Raw genomic sequence first — 16,316 nt, forward strand, 5'->3', positions numbered from 1 at the left:
GTAAGATCTACAGAGGGGTACAGCTTACCCGAGGCCTTATGCAGAGACCAAGGTTTTTGTGCCTTCACTGCCCCACCTCTCGACTCTTCTACTGTATTCTGTCCACCCCCACTCCCCTATGACTAAGCTTAAGTTGAACCTGAGTGCCCTGACTTTTAGCAGATCCGAACTTTGAGGGAGAATAAACCCAATTTCCTCTCACACTCTTTCCCCCTGGAATCAGTGATGAGAATTCTGTACACCCACATTCCTCATTGGGCAAGTATGACTGATTTACTTGAGGAGGATAGCCGTTCCCATCACCCCTTCATGACAAGAATCTCTTTAGGTTGGAAAAAGGGAAGGAGAAGGGACCATACTTATTGCTGGTCCCAACCCCCATACCAAGCAAGACCTCTGATGGGACTGAAAGGGAGGGAAACATCCTATCTCGCTTGGCCCAGTTTTAGGACACAGAGTGGAATTGGAGAGGGTGTGTTTGTGTTTGTGTGTTCTTCAGCACATCTAAGCTTCCATGGAGGGCCATCATGAGGGACAGTCTGGGCCTGGCACAAGAAACCCCACCTGTGGCATACCTACCGGTCGTATTTGCCAGGACAGGTACTAGCAGTCACTCTGATTTGCCCTCTCCTTTCTGACCTCCACCAGCTATTTTGTGAACAGCAAATCAGGAAAGTCTGGCACTTCTGTCTTCCCAGGTGGAGAATATGGAAGGTTGTCTCTCTACAGAAATAATATCTCACGAGAAAAAAAATGGGGCACTTGGCCTCTGTCCCCTCTTTCTGATCTCTTCAGAGGTTAGAAGTGATACACCTCAATACTTCCAGGTGACTCAAGCCTGAGTCTAGTTTCAATGAGAACATTCCCAGGTAAGTCTGGGTGCCAGCACCATGGACAGCAGCCAAGACCATTTTAGGGAAGGACAGGGAAGACCATTTCCAAGGCTAGGGTGTGCGACCTTTAGTAGAGAAGCATTTCCCCCAAAACATCCCCAGGGAGGAGGCAGAACAGAACCTTCCTGAGAAAAGGACCAATAATAGGAAAGGCGTCTGGATCTGACTTAACAATGTATGAAGTAATTATTTTAATTGCTGATGAATAGTTCACTTAAAAGACACCATAATTCATATAATACACAGCCCCAAGGCCTCAGGAGAAAGGAAGTGGGCCTCAGGCTGACCCACATTTTAACCAGTCCTTCCCAAACCCTCTCTCTATAACAACAGCCCTCTACACTGCTGCCTCCAGGCACAACACCTTCCAGTGAATACCACTAGCTGGGGCACATGGTCAGACCTGTGACCCTGAACTGCCATAGAAGAAGCTTAAGCCAAGGCTGGAGATCCATAACATTGGGACATTCTGTCTCACTCCAAATAAGTCCAGATTCATTTCACACCACTTCCCTGGGTGGAACACATTATCTTGGAAGGACTGATAGATCCCCAGAGCAAGAAGGATAGCTCCATCCTTCCCCAGCTCCCAGGGTTTAGGGTGTTGCAGGAGCTCTTTTTTTTTTTTTTTTTTTTTTTTTTGCAAATAACCGCCATCCTTCATATTTGCAGTTTCTATTTCCCCCCCATATTTCCATTTGTATTATGACACTCAACACAAATTTCCAAGGCTCTGTGAAACTCCAGGTGAAAAACACATTCTGGAATTTGTTAACCAGCTACTATTTGAAACAAATGGACAACCAACTAGTCTAGAAATCTTTTTACGCCATCACTAATTTTCTTTGCAATGGCTTTCAACCTGTCCCTCATTTATCCTCATTCCAACCCTATGAGGTAGACAGGAAAGCCACGGCGGAGAGATTTTTTTTTCCTAAATCGTACAACTTGCAGGTGGCAGGTCCACCCCTTAGACACCTCTGAGCACTGCCACCTAGCAGCCACTGTGAATTATTCGCCAGCAAGTGGGAGTTACACCTCCAATTCAGAACCCACTGCTGCATTTAGGATTTGCAACCTCTGCAGAGAAACCTCCCCACACCTCCCAACCCTCCAGAAAGGCCCCAGATGAGAAAGGAGTCTCCACGTGCATATAAATGATTCTTTATGCCCTCCCCCCATGCAATGGGGGGGGTGGAGCAGGGCGAAGTCCCCCCCCCCCCCGCCCTCATGCAGGGAACGGGAGGTCAATGTATACTAGTCTTATTGCCAGCTGCCCTGTGGCCATAGGGTGGGGAATAGGGGGTCTACAACCCCTTTCTTCTGGCATTGGTCCCCCTTCACCAAGTCACCATGGTGGAGCTGGGGGGCTGGAGGCCCTAGGAGCTGAGGTAAGGACGGTTCTCTAGGGAAGAAAAGATGCTCTCCCACCTGCCCACTGGCTGCCCCAGGATGAGTGTGAGGAGCTATCGGTGGGGTTGGAATGTCATCCAGGTGTCTCTACCCAGTGGGTAGCACAGGCCAGACAATGTCTCCAGCTTGAGGTTGCCCCCAGAGATCCTCAGTGGTGGGGGCAGTGTGCCCTAAACACCTTGTCCAGGAGGTACCTCCAGCAGCCATGACAGCTCATCTCTGGCCAATGCATCGACTCAAGATCCCTGCTCCTGAAGTTCAGTTTCAGACCGTAGTGACTCTCATGACAACCTCTCGGCCAGAATGGGAACTGGAACGGGCATCTGGTGGCCGTAGCTGTCCAAGGAGGTGCAGGATTGTGTAACCACAGCGCTGAGGCAAGAGCGTCCGCATGCGCTGGGCAGCCGGGGGGCGGCTGGTGGCCCCAGAGGGGGAGCCCGTCCGTGAGGTCCTGGGGCCCGGCTTCCCTGCCGTCCCTCCCCCTGCATCTCCTCCTATGTCCTTGGTCTTGTCGTAATTCAGGACCTTCCACTGCTGGTTCACTGCCTGCCAGCGCTTGAAGATGCGGTAGACAGAGGAGCCTTCGTGGACGATGAGGCCTGAGCAAAAGGGATAAGAAATCCAGGGTCACCTGCTGCCCAGACCTAGGCTAGAGGTACTGAAGCAAGTATTTCTCCAGAGTGAGGAGATGGGGTCTGTAAAAGGCCTGAAGAAGCAGGGAAGGGAGGGGCACCAAGATAGCCCTCAAGGCTCCCAATGGTAAAAAATGTGGCTGTGGAGCTGAAGGAATGGGCAGGGAAAGTCAAGTATGTGAGTTGAAGGAAAACACTGAGCAGGTAAGGGGGAGAGAGGTGCCCTCACCTATGCAGACGACATCCATGAAGCCATACATGCCGTAGCAGATCTGAAAGAGCAGATCCTGCCGTTGCCACTTGGCTGAAGGGCTGAGTGAGGACCAGATGAGCCAGGAGATGCTGGCAACGAGGAAGAGAGAGCCCAGAACTATGGCTGCAATCTGGACCTTCTCGATGACCGTCAGGGAGATGGCCTGCCACTGTGTGGGAGAAAGGGCTCCAAAAAGTCACAGAAAGAGAAGGAGGGCCAGGTGATAAGTGGCCCTAAAGAGGAAGATGCTGCAGAGCCTTCCTGACACCCCTTCAGGCAGGATTGGCAATCCGTCTCCTCTGACCTGATCAGGCCTAGTATGGAGCACTTTACCCTTTGTTTGAGACCATTTCCCATCTTATTTTAGAAAGGCAGGATCAGGCAAGTGCTCTGAACCCAGACCATCTAGGTCTGAATTCCAAATTCTAACTCCATCACTTACTGGCTGAGTAACTTTGGGCAAGCTTTCAAATCTCTTTGAGCATCAATGTCCTCATCTTTAAAATGGAGATAATAATGGCACATAACTAACAGGATTATTATGAAGATAATACTATACACCAAGAGTGTAACACATAGAAAACACTACAGGTTTGCTATCATCAGCCCCATCTTCTTCTGCTGCTGCTTTTTTTTTTTTTTTTCTGTCTCAGTGCCTAGAACAGTGCCTGGAATACAGGTGGCACTCAATAAATGTGAATAAATGAAGGAAGGGAGGATTTACAGGCAGACAGGAGATTGTGGTAAGGGTGGGTAGGGGAAAGATGAAACGGATAAATAGGCTCCCTGGAGAGTCCCTGATTCTGACTACTGAAAGGCCCTTGCCCCCGTCTGGAAGTTCTCTCCTTGCACCTCACCTGCAGTGGGTTCTTGGTGCTGATCGCCAGGACCTGGTACTTGAAGTAGCAGAGCTCACAGCTCCATGAGCCCCTCTCACTGATCCAGCGGATGAGGCAGGGCTGGTGTGTGCAGCGCACTGAACCGTCGCAGCGGCAGGGGCTCAGGAGCTCCCCCTGGAGGAAGAGTGAGGAGGGTCCTCGTCAGCTGTCACCACCCCACTCCTGTCCACTCCAAGAGAGGGAAATCTCTCCTGGCCAGTCATTCTCCAACGTTTAAAAAAACCTCAAGCCTTTCACCCAAAACAGGGCAAGAGGCTAAGACCACAGCAAAAAAGAAACAACTCAGCTCAAGGTAAACTTCCCTGACCAAACAGACGAAGGATAAAAAGAAATGGGGTTGGGGAGTGACTGTGTCTCCTCCTCTCCTCAAATTTGGGGAGGGTGCTCTTTAAGGCTTCCCAAATGGAAAGCTACTCCTTAGGATCTGAAGGGACAGGAGGGTCAGAGCTTCTGAGCCATGCCTTCCTCCTCCTTCCCATCGCTGTAAAGTATTTCACACATGTGGTGCAGACTGGGATGGGTTATTGTCCTCAATTTCCAAGTATCAAAAAGGGGGGAGGGTTCCGGGTGTGGGAACGGAGGGTTTCCCCCTTTAATCAAGGAATATTTCTCGTGAGGTAGGTACACTCCCAGCACTATCCCGGGACAACTTTGTCCATAACATTTAAACAAAGAGTACTCTTTGGAATGAGATGGAAAGTTACGGTATGGGAAGTGAAGAAAAGTGCCCCATGGAGAGAAATACTGAGTAAGGCAAGGGCGTCAGGAGGGCCCCTCCCTTCAAAGGGGGAACAGAAGCACTCTGCCCACCTCAGAGTGAATAGGCCCCTCAGCCTACAGGGACCCCGGGGTGAGAGAAGTTGGGCAAAAAGGCTCTCCACGTTTGTGGGTGAGAGGGATTTTGAGCCCTCCAGGAGAAAGCCCCACCCTTTCCCTGGGAACCCGACCCCCTCCACCCCAAACGTGCGCTCCTCGACTCTCCAGCCAAAACCCCCCAACCCTAGACGCACCCGGTACCCACTCTGAGTCCTGGGTCCCGCCCAGCCTCCTCAGGCCCCGCCCCCTGTTCCTGGTCGGCCTGAGCGCCCCAGGTGCGCGCCCCCACCCCTCCCCGCCCGGCCCGGTACCCAGGCCTGACCTGCTCCGGGCCCTGGAAGCAGATTCGGCACTGGGGGGTTCGGAGCCCGCTGTCCAGGCTGCTGCTGAGGGACAGGGCGTCCAGCGCTCCCGGGGGCGGCGGCGGCGGCGCGGGCGGCGGCGGGGGTCCGGCCCGCGGCTCCTTGTCGCCGGCCAGGCCCCGGGCCCGCGGCTCCGACCCGTAGTACTCCTCTTCGTCGCCGTCGCCGTCCCGGGTCGAGCAGCCGGCGAAGGGCGCCCAGCCGCAGCCGCCTCCCCCGCCCCCCCGGGGCTGCGGCTCGGCCCGGGGCCGCCCCCCGCCCGTCAGCACCAGCAGCTTCAGCTCGTTCAGGAACATGCGGAGCCGAGACTTGAGCATCGTCCGGGCGCCGGGGGGCGGGAGGCGGCGTGCAAGGGGGGCTCTCGGGCGGCGGGGGGAAGGGAGAGGACAGGGCCGGGAAGGGGGCGCGCGCTGGAGGGCCGAGCCCGGCTGGGGTCTTCGGGGCCTGAGAGCGCCGTTCACGGCTGCCACAGCCGGGGTTCCGGGGCTTGCGGGGCCGAGAGGGCTGGTGGCCCGGGGGCGGCGGGGCGGGCAGCCATGGTCGGGGCAGGGGGCGGGGAGGGGGGCTCAAGGTGCCGCGCCCCACGGGTCCGGGTCTGGAGCGGGCCGGGCCCCCGGGGTTACGCGCCCCAGTCCTCCTGCGGCGGGGCCGCCCCCCATCGCGGTCCTGCTGGCTCCAGTCCCGCTCCGGTTCCCGGCTCAGACTCGGCTCGGCCCGCGCGCTCGGCGGTGGCAAATGGCGGCTCCTTCCGGCGGCGGCGGCGGCGGAGACCCCCCCGGAGCGGCGGGCGGGCGGGCGGGGCGGGCGGGGCGGGAGCCGGGTAGCCGGGGAGCCGGTGAGGGATGGAGGGAGGGGCGGGGCGGGGAGCGGGAGAGGAGAAGTGGCCGCGGCTGCGCATCCCCGCCCTGCCCCGCACGAGCAGGTGTCCCCAGAGGCGGGGGCGAGTGTGCGAGCCCGGGGGGAGGGTGGAGGGAGGGGAATGGCCAAGGAGGGGGGGTTGTGCACACGGGTAAAGAATAGGTGTGTTAATGGGGGTCGGGGGAGGGGTGGGAGCGGCTGAGGATGGAAGGTGAGTGGTCAAAGACAGGTGCATCAGGGAGGGAGAAGCTTGTGCAAGATGGGAGTGTGCAAAGAAAGAGCTATGCAAGTGTCTGAGGTGTGAGGAAGGTGAGCCAGAGATGGACTCAAGCAATAAACACTTTCACACAGAAGACCGACGGCGGAAAATAGATGAGTGTGTAAGGAATGCAATTGGATTGTATGAAAACAGAAGAGTGTAATTGTAATGTGTGAGGGAGGTGAGTGAGCAAGGGAAACAAGCGTGCTTAAGGGATGAGAGTGTCTTTCCTGGTACTCTCCTGCCCCACCACCCTACACTGAAGTGAATTCCACACACACACCTACGCGCAAGCAGCTCTTTGGTTTTGCTTTTACGGAGGTCTTGACCCTAAGAACCAGTTCTTCCCCCTCATCACATTATTTCTGCCTTACACTGATATCCTTTCTCTCCAAGGCTGAGGGAAAAGGGATTCCAGAGGAGCCCTTTGGGTCAAATGCACTGAAAAAAAATTAATTAGTAAAAGAGTAATTAACAGGAGAAGGGAGGGTATGGAACCAGGGACAGACTGCCAAACTAAGTCTCCTCAATAAAAGTGATTAAGGAGAGTAATGCTTTAATGAAGTATTCAAATGTATTGGGTGGATGGATGAATGAATCGCAAAGGGGGCTAGAACCTAAGGCAACATAGAGGATGACTTTTATTCTAAAGACAGTAAGGTGTGGAAAGTGAAGCTGAAGTAGACCTTGCTGGTGTAGGAAAGAAGTTTGAGAAACTCACTTTGCCTGCCACAAGGTTTATAAACCAACCAGTCCCAGTAAAAGAGCCAATAAAACATTCACCTCAGGTCAGAAGCCCCTTAGCCAGTTTAGACCTTGAGGTTTTTTTTTCCAGTGTCCCAGCTGCGCTTGCCTGCAAAGGCCAGAGCTACAACTATCAGAATGCAAAAAAGGGGAATCTGTACTGACCTGTATTCCATTTTGCCCTGGAGCGTGGTTTATAGTCATCTCAAGCCTGAGCTGTTATATCCTCCACTAGATGGTTAGGGAGAATAGAAGTTAAGGTGGAAGAAGTGGCCAGCGGAACCTGGGTAGCTCAGTCAGTAAAATGTCTGTCTTTGGTTGGGGTCACGATCCCAGAGTCCTGGGTTAGAGTCCTGTGCCAGGCTCCCTGCTCCCAGGGACTATGCTTCTCCCTTTGCCCCTCCCCCATTGATCTCTCTCTCTCTCAAATAAATAAAATATTTTTTTAAAGGTGGAAAGAGGGGCGCCTGGGTGGCTCAGTGGGTTAAAGCCTCTGCCTTCAGCTCGGGTCATGATCTCAGGGTCCTGGGATCGAGCCCCGCATCAGGCTCTCTGCTCAGCAGGGAGCCTGCTCCCTCCTCTCTCTCTGTCTGCCTCTCTGCCTACTTGTGATCTCTCTGTCAAATAAATTAAAAAAATAAAATCTTAAAAAAAATAAAAAATAAAGGTGGAAAGAGTGGTAAATAGAGCTATAAAATGGTTTCAGATTTTAGACAATTTCTTGCAAATGAGATACTGATCCCTTTCTTCCTTATTCTCCTTCCCATAAAGTGTTAGGAGATCAGAAAGGAAGCTGGAACCAGTAAGACAAAGAAAGTCAGAGAAACCTCTCTGTTGTCTACCTAAGTGTCTATGAACAGAAGCTATTTAGAAAAGTCTGTGTTCTGGGCAGGAGCAAGGGCTAAGAAAGCTTGCAATGGGGAAAAGAGAGAAGCAGAACGACCCCAGACAGGGTTTGTAGAAGAGCACAAATGATTCTCATGCAATGCCAGTGTCTGAGGTGGTGGTGGAAGTAACTTTCTTGCACATGCTCACTCCCGTATCTATCCATCTATATATAATGTGTAAAATACACATATATACACATGTACAGATACACATATATCATAGCATCTTAGTGTTGGAAAGAACCTGAAAGGCTAAATATTCCTGTCTCTTGCTCATTGATACCTTCTCTGCCAGAAAGCGTTATTTTAACACTACCAGGAAGGGGTGGAAGTTAGAAGAGGGGAGGGCATTACCTTGACTCTCTTCCTGTTGGATTACTGCATTAATCTACCCTCCATCAATCCTTTAATCCTAGTTTTGCCCTCAAATGGGTATTGTCTACTCTCTTATACGACCACACACACTGTTGGCTACATCTTTACAGACAGCCTCATCATTACTTTAAAGGGCTAGTGACTGAGACACCAAAAAAAAAAAAAAAAAACCACCCGCATTCACACAAGCAAGCATTCAGTAAAAATTTGTTGAATGAGTGAATGAATGAAACAAAGACACAAATGAGAATGTTTTCCCACGGCAGTGAAGCACAGAGGCGACAGCACCACCTCTGGCTCTCCGTCCCATCCTTCCGATCCCTGACCAGCATATAGAGAATGAGAGACGTGTAATATGTAGTGAGGCTGTAGCAGCGCTCAGGCTCGGCCTGCAGCCCTGAGTTGGGAATCTGGGTGGCCCAGGTTGCCATGGCACCGCATTGGACTCCACCCTCTCTCGTCTCCTCCGCCGCTCGCCCCCCCCAACCCCGCCAGGGTCTGGTAGTCAGTCACGTGCGCCGCCGCGTAACCACACCTAGGCTCTTCAGAGCTAAGTCAAGGGGTCACGTGTGGTAGCAACAGATCACGTGGCTGCCATCTCCCCACTCCGCCCCCTTCCCCTCCCCGCCCCCTTCCCGGTCATAGCCTCTCCTGGGTACTCCTCTGCGCATGAGTGGCTTGTCACGTGCCCCGAACGTCCGGCTTTCGCCCCGCCCCGCCAGTTTCCGCGCGCCTCTCTGGCAGCTGGTCACATGGTGAGGGTGGGGGTAAGGGGGCCGCTCTAGCTTGCGGCCTGTGTCTATGGTCGGGCCCGTAGCGTCCTGCTGACCCGTCCAGAGCTCGAGTGTATGGCGCTGCAGGATCTGGCTCCGCGGCCCCGATAACGGGCCGCCCCCGCAGCTCCCGGCACGGAGTGAGGTAAGTATATCCCCTTCCCAGGAATGGAGACCGTTTTCGCTCTCCACGGCTGCCTACGCGGACAAGTTATGGAAGGGTCGCTCAACGGCGGGAAGTGGGGCAGCGTGTAATTTGTGTCTTTGTGGTCATATGGAGGTGTCATTTTGGGGCCTGGATGTCGGGTCTTCGATGCGGGGGGTGTGTCGTGTGAGATGGAACCCTGTGCGGGGCGCGATGGTCCGTCCCAAAGGAAAAGGAATTTTTTATTTTAGGGTTTTACGTGGCTGGAGGGGTTGTGTTGTCATTGTGTTGCCTGAGGGGCTAGCCTCATGGAAGATTGGAGAAGGGACGAGATGGTGGTGGGGTGTCTTTGTGATGTCTTTTGTGGGAGTCACTTTATTGCTGTAGGTTCATACCATCTGAACTCTGGAAGGGATTTTCGGTGGCAGGGGTCTTTGTGATTGTAGGGTCTTCTCTGTTCTGAGAATGGCTACTCCTCGATATGAGCCAGTGGCTGAGATTGGTGTTGGTGCCTATGGAACGGTATACAAGGCCCGTGATCCCCACAGTGGCCACTTCGTGGCCCTCAAGAGCGTGAGAGTCCCTAATGGAGGAGGTGCTGGAGGGGGCCTTCCCATCAGCACAGTTCGTGAGGTGGCCTTACTGAGGCGGCTGGAGGCTTTTGAGCATCCCAACGTTGTCCGGTGAGACGGTGGAGGGTTAGAAGTGGGTAGTAAAGGGGAAAAGACAACTTTTGGTGGGGAGTGGGGTCAGGAGAGAAGTGGGGATCCTGAGAAAATAGGGGGTCCAAAAGGATTGATCAAGTAAGTGAGTGACCATTTGTTCTGGCCAGGCTGATGGATGTCTGTGCCACCGCCCGAACTGACCGGGAGACCAAAGTGACCCTGGTGTTTGAGCACGTGGACCAAGACCTGAGGACGTATCTGGATAAGGCACCCCCCCCAGGCTTGCCAGTGGACACCATCAAGGTGAGTAGGGTGGGTAGACATAGAAGGTACATTGAGACCTTTGTAGTAGAACCTGTTTTGATTTCAGGTATGGTGCCTAGATTCTAGTTCCTCTGTTCCTTCCCCTTCCAAACCAGGATCTCATGCGCCAGTTTCTAAGAGGCCTAGATTTCCTTCATGCCAACTGCATTGTTCACCGAGACCTGAAGCCAGAGAACATTCTGGTGACCAGTGGTGGGACAGTGAAGCTAGCTGACTTTGGCCTGGCCAGAATCTACAGCTACCAGATGGCACTTACACCTGTGGTCAGTAGAAAGATGGGGGTAGAAGAGTGGTTGACCATAGCAGTTGAGAAATCATGGGCTTTGTGATTTTAGTCAAGCCGTTGTGGTTCGTCGTAACCCATAGGGTCCTCATGTACTTTTCCGATTCCTGTAAGGTTGTTACACTCTGGTACCGTGCTCCAGAAGTTCTTCTGCAGTCTACATATGCAACACCCGTGGACATGTGGAGCGTTGGCTGTATCTTCGCAGAGATGTTTCGTCGCAAGTATGGGACCCAAGTATCCTGAATTCTCTGGAGTTTCCTAAATCTCGTAATCATAAACCACATCCATTCCCTGCCTATTCTTACATTTAAGTATCACTGACCATTTTGTCCCTAACCAGAAACTCTGAAATGTCCTGGACTAGGAACTTCATATCCCTCTCCTGTCCGTACCCTCGGTTTTGAGCCACTAGCAATAATGACTCCACTACCATATCTTTGAGAATGACTGCTACCTGTGTTTTTCTTACTTTAGGCCTCTCTTCTGTGGAAACTCTGAAGCCGACCAGTTAGGCAAAATCTTTGAGTAAGTGACCAGCATGGGGAAAACTTTCCATTCTGAATCTTTTTTCTGCTGAGCCCTGGGTGGCAATTGGCTCTGCCTCTGGAGTTGTGGGCTGGAGAAGGACCCTTTTTTTTTTTTTTTAAAGATTTTATTTATTTATTTGAAACAGAGAGAGAGATCAGAAGTATGCAGAGAGGCAGGCATAGAGAGAGAGGAGAAAGCAGGCTCCCCGCTGAGCAGAGCCCGATGCGGGCCCCGATCCCAGGACCCTGAGATCATGACCTGAGCCGAAGGCAGAGGCTCAACCCACTGAGCCACCCAGGCGCCCGAGAAGGACCCTCTTGACCAGAGCTCTCCTGTTACCTATAGCCTGATCGGGCTGCCTCCAGAGGACGACTGGCCTCGAGATGTGTCTCTACCCCGAGGAGCCTTTTCCCCCAGAGGGCCCCGTCCGGTGCAGTCCGTGGTACCTGAGATGGAGGAGTCTGGAGCACAGCTGCTGCTGGTACTGGGCCTGGGCATGGGCACAGGGTGAGGTTGGGGTGGGAATGAAGCAGTATAAAAGGGACCCAGATCGTCACGTAACTAAGACTTGGTTGGTTCATGGGCTAGTTTTTACGGTTGCTGTGAATAGGCCATCCACAAAGAGGGATGTAGAAAACAGCCTATCCTGGGTATTGTTGGGAGTGAGCAAGTCTGTCTTATCTTTTTTTTTTTGTCTTCATGGTCTTTGATCTTTGCCTCCCCTTCTCAGGAGATGCTGACTTTTAACCCACACAAGCGAATCTCTGCCTTCCGAGCCCTGCAGCACTCTTACCTACAAAAGCCAGAAGGTAACCCAGAGTGAGCAGTGGAGTGGCTGCGACAGGACTGTGAGAAGAGAAGCTGTCATTTCCCTTCCTTTGAACACTTGAGTGGAGAGCTCCCCAGTTGAGTAAGGCCATCTTGGCCTTCATCTCTGAGGCTATGGAAACAACTCCTCCCACTTTTTACTGAATATTTGGCTGCCTTAATGACATTCCCCTCCTTCCCTGCCTTTTGAGGCTTATCCTTCTCCTCTTCCCTTATTTTCATACACCAAGGGGTATGTCCCTTGTTCTCCCCTTTCCTATCTTGATATTGGGATCTTTTTTATACAGGAAAAACAAAACAAAACAAAGAAATACGGTCTTTTTTTTTTTTTTTTTTTTAAATATTTCTTTCTCTGATGGGTTTTGCCATTTGGGGATTTGGAAAAACCATTTGAAAGATGGAATTTCCCTATAGAATCTTAAGAGATTCTCCCTAGGTCACAGGGCCTATATAGGCAAGCAGAGAGCCCCTCAACTGGCAAGAGAAGAAAAGGCACTTAAGTTGTTTCTTTGAATATGGAGTTTAAATGGCTTTTATTTTTATATTCACTGAACTTCCCCATACCGGGTCCTGTGTATTGTAAGAAAGAGTTCTTGGTGGTTTTTTCCCCTGGTTCCATCCCTGATTTACCCTTGAAGCCAGGCCAAGATGTGTTGAGGTGGTCTGGCATATGGAAGGGAAAAGAGGGGAAACAGAGCTAGGAATGACTCCAGCCCCCATCCCATTTCATGCATTCCAGGAGCTTCCCATATTCTCTTAGGGAGAGAGGGAGGAAGTTGTTCTTTATTCTTTGTGATCTTGTTCCCGCTAAACATGTCAAGGCATACAGCCTGGCTGTTCGGTCATCTTTGGGGGATGTGGCAAAGGATCTTTCCTTTTTCTCAAACAAAAAGGGCTACAGACCCTAGGTTTTCCCTAAGGGAGGAAGAAAAGCTTAGGGAGAATAGAGAGCAGGAGAGATGTCAAAAGGATCTAGAGTCTTATAGAAAGGCACTGGGGTTAGCTCGAGGATCCTTCTGATTCCGAAATCTCATTGCTAGCCAAACACCAAGAATCTGTAAAAAGCAAAGGAAAAGAGATTATCAGCAATTCCGAATCTCTGGAGCAAAACCAGACAGAGAAAGGGTATATATGAGAGAACTGAAGAATGTTACCTCTGTAAAGCTAAAGAAGAGTCCAACACCTCCCAGTATTTTCAGGGCTTCATCTGAATGCTTAAGAAACTTTTCTCCACACATCTGGCACGTGGAGCTCCGGCTCTTACAGATCTGAGGATAAAACATGTATGTGTGTTTAGAGGATGCAGAGTTGCTAGGCTTCCCTGTCCCAACACCTGTGGTGAAGGGTCCCAGAAATTATTTACTAGTTTGTGATCAGTATCCTACAGACTGAAATCCCACTTAACAAATTCTCTTAACATTTGTATCCATACCTCCCTCCTGCTACCAGCACATGGCCTCAGGGCAAGAGAGCTGCTAAAGAGAGACAATCACATTCAAACTCTTAAATCTGCCCATTTGGGCATTGTCCTTAATCAGCTTTCCTGCACCTCCCCCCACCTCCCAATCTCTGCACCAACTCACTGCAGTGCAGAAAGCGTAATCCTGTTGATACAGGGTTGTAAGGTTGAACAAGCCACAACAATCAAAACTTCTTTCCAGTTCATCCCGGGTCTTGTTGCTCATGACCCACCAAGAAGCATTGATAACATCTGTCTGGAGAATATAGGCAGAGGGAAGTCATTGGATGCTGCTGACCTTAAGAATGGTCTCTTACATCTTGCTCTTAGTTCAAGTGCCTCAATCTCTGTATTCCGGCAAAGTCAAGTCAACATCCCTCAGAAACAAAGGTGTATTATACAGAAAATTGTAAGAATCTACCTTGGGTTCTTCTGGAAAATACTCATGGAAAATTGCCCAGGCTTCCCAGAGGAAGAAAACAACTGAAGAGTCTGGAAGCAGCGGGCCTACTAAGAGGTCCAAACTGGATGGGGGGCAGGGAAGGGGGGGCAATTAAGAGGATAGAGGGGAAAACAAGTACTTGAGAGGGCGTGCACTTACCTGTTTGCTTCGGTTAATAGCCAGACATGAGCAAGAGATTCCAAACTGGAAGATGAAGACCAAACCAAGGATGATCATGTACTGAGAGGAAGTTACGGGAAAAAAAAAAAGTCCTAGATTCCTTTATGTTGCACCTATAATAACCATCTGATGTCATCTGTTCATAGAACTTACAAAGCCATGTTAGTTGAAAACAAAACCATCAGCTCTTGTTTCATGAAGTATGGTAAAGGGCAGGGCCAGGAGACATGTCCCCAAGATCCTCCAAGTCTACCTCTCGAACATTCCTAGCCAGTTCAGCCCTCCCAAGAGCCCCACTTAAGGTCAGGATACAAAGAATAGCAGTACTTGGTGGTGGTTGACAGCACCCACCAGTCCGGCCACAGCGATGAGAAGAAGGAAGACTCCCACGGCAATGACTCCTCCGATGATGTGGATGCTGGACACCAGACCCAGACCCTTACCCCAAGCAGCCACTCCAATGAGCAACAAGCCTACCAGCTACAAGAAACAGAGTAGGTTACTTCTCTAAAGAACTCTAGCACAGCCAAAAGCCATACAGGGAGTCTTGGACAAAAAAGAACTGAGTGTGCGAAGGAGAGGAGGTGTTTGCGCCCGCCAGAGGTCAGAATGGCTGGGATGGGAGTGGGGGCAACAGGGATAGTAGAGTCTTTGAGCATAAAAAAGGAACCTTTAGCTTCATGCATCACTTCTATACTGGAGAAATAAATTGAGAGGAGGGCGGAATGGGGCTTTATTCCCTCATCCCTCAGTTCATTCCCCCCACCCCCAGACAAACCCTGTGGTCACCGGAAGTCTCCCCTCTTCCCACGGAAGTCCCCTGGAATTCCCTCTTCGCCGGAAGTTCTCGGGAATCTTCCCGGCACCCCCAGTACACCCCTTTTCCCACCGGAAGTCCCCTAGAGATTCTCCCCACTCCTCTTTCCGCCCCGAACCTTCCCCCCACCTCCAAAACCTCACCATGTAGACCACGTTGAGAGCGCACAGTGCATTCTTGGAGCAGGCAAAGCCACCGCAAACCATCTCCCCAGCTTTGGGGACCTAAGTGGTCCCAAGGACTTGGGGGGAGGGTCTTGGGGACTGCCTTCTTAGATCCCGACAGCTTCTGTCTCTTTAAATCGAGTCCAGCCAAACCCAATCCTCTGCGCCTGCACCGTCCCACCCCTGCCTCTGGATTGGCGAAACTCGGGGCTAATCCAGGACGTCGGTGGCCTGAATGCCAATCAGTCTGCATTGCGTCACTGACTCGCCTGCTGGCCCCTCCTTAAGATTCTTTATTGGCTGAAACTTAAAACTGGGGGTAGGGCTTCCATAGATTCTTATAGGGACCTGAGCCTGAACTTCAAAACCCCGGATTGAAAGCGGAGCTTTCGGTGGTCGTCCCTGGGAGGGGGCTGATCCGAGGGAGGAGGCTCAGGAGATCCCTAGTGGAAGAGGAGAAGGTGCCGCTTCCAGGGCAGGGTGAAAGGGCTCCTCCCCTCGAGGGAGCGCCCTTCCCCGCCCCTTTCCCCTAGTCCTGCAGTGATCTCATGATGACGCCATTGTTTGTTGTTATTGCATCACACTCGGGAACACCCGAGGAGCAAAACATCGAGCTTCTTAGCCCGGCCACGGAGGCCCCGGGTTGGGCACAGTAACGTCCAACAAATCGTCACCCATTTGCAGGTGTGTCCACTAGTACACACATCCGTTTTTCATATCCCCTCCTAACTGGGTGTGAATATGCTAGAAGTTAAGTGTGAAAAACAGCTGCCTTGAGCCAGGGCATTCCTGTATGTGACAAAGCCACAAACGCAGACCTGAGTGTGCTCGGTTATCTTCAGAGCCCGTGCCTGATCCTGGGCTTGCAAAAAAAAAAAAAAAAAAAAAAAAAAGAAAAGAAAGAAAGAAAAGTCAAAGGGAAGGTTCTGGAATATGAATAGGGGAAGGAAGGGTCTCCGCATTTTCACTCTGGGTCTGGGCGTAGAGGTTGATCAGTATGCTTATTATTGAATAAATGCTTTTCATGGAGATGGGAAAAGGCATAATTCCTCTTTCCCCCAAGAGAAACAGTCGCAATGGGAACACAAAAAACCTCCCTTCAACCCCACGGGATGATTTCAGTTTGATTTTAGTTTCTATAACTGCCGAGGCAGGAGAGTCTGCCAGTCAGACTGCATGGGTTCCAACTCTGCCACTTACCTGCCTGGTAAACTTTGGCTCCTGGTGGCTGTTTCCTCATCTGTAAATAGGGATAAATAACAATACACCCACCTCTTGGGTTGTTGTGAGAATTGAATGAGTTGATATATGCAG

General features: G+C 51.6%; 3 protein-coding genes across 5 annotated transcripts; 1 reads left to right on the forward strand and 2 right to left on the reverse strand.

The window, feature by feature from the left end:
• Positions 1-1,054: 1,054 nt before the first annotated feature.
• Positions 1,055-5,748, reverse strand: MARCHF9 (membrane associated ring-CH-type finger 9). Its single transcript, XM_047740390.1, has 4 exons — positions 5,229-5,748; positions 4,049-4,204; positions 3,168-3,360; positions 1,055-2,905 (listed from the first exon to the last, which is right to left on the reverse strand). The coding sequence occupies exons 1-4, from the start codon at positions 5,583-5,585 to the stop codon at positions 2,571-2,573; spliced, it is 1,041 nt and encodes a 346-aa protein (XP_047596346.1). The 5' UTR covers positions 5,586-5,748; the 3' UTR covers positions 1,055-2,570.
• A 3,360-nt stretch (positions 5,749-9,108) lies between these two features.
• Positions 9,109-12,251, forward strand: CDK4 (cyclin dependent kinase 4). 2 transcript variants are annotated; one of them, XM_047740391.1, is made up of 8 exons: positions 9,109-9,309; positions 9,756-9,992; positions 10,142-10,277; positions 10,394-10,561; positions 10,696-10,805; positions 11,059-11,109; positions 11,458-11,593; positions 11,843-12,251. In XM_047740391.1, the coding sequence occupies exons 2-8, from the start codon at positions 9,775-9,777 to the stop codon at positions 11,933-11,935; spliced, it is 912 nt and encodes a 303-aa protein (XP_047596347.1). In that variant the 5' UTR covers positions 9,109-9,309; positions 9,756-9,774; the 3' UTR covers positions 11,936-12,251. The 2 variants fall into 2 exon arrangements, with proteins under 2 accessions (XP_047596347.1, XP_047596348.1); XM_047740392.1 differs by having other exon boundaries at positions 9,858-9,992.
• A 190-nt stretch (positions 12,252-12,441) lies between these two features.
• On the reverse strand, positions 12,442-15,246 carry TSPAN31 (tetraspanin 31). Of its 2 annotated transcripts, none has more exons than XM_047740394.1 (6): positions 14,982-15,246; positions 14,373-14,501; positions 14,001-14,045; positions 13,524-13,655; positions 13,095-13,208; positions 12,442-12,995 (listed from the first exon to the last, which is right to left on the reverse strand). In XM_047740394.1, the coding sequence occupies exons 1-6, from the start codon at positions 15,042-15,044 to the stop codon at positions 12,921-12,923; spliced, it is 558 nt and encodes a 185-aa protein (XP_047596350.1). In that variant the 5' UTR covers positions 15,045-15,246; the 3' UTR covers positions 12,442-12,920. The 2 variants fall into 2 exon arrangements, with proteins under 2 accessions (XP_047596350.1, XP_047596349.1); XM_047740393.1 differs by having other exon boundaries at positions 14,001-14,081; positions 14,334-14,501; positions 14,982-15,218.
• Positions 15,247-16,316: the final 1,070 nt, after the last annotated feature.

This window comes from Lutra lutra, chromosome 8, assembly GCF_902655055.1.
Source record: "Lutra lutra chromosome 8, mLutLut1.2, whole genome shotgun sequence".
Taxonomy (NCBI): Eukaryota; Metazoa; Chordata; class Mammalia; order Carnivora; family Mustelidae; genus Lutra; species Lutra lutra.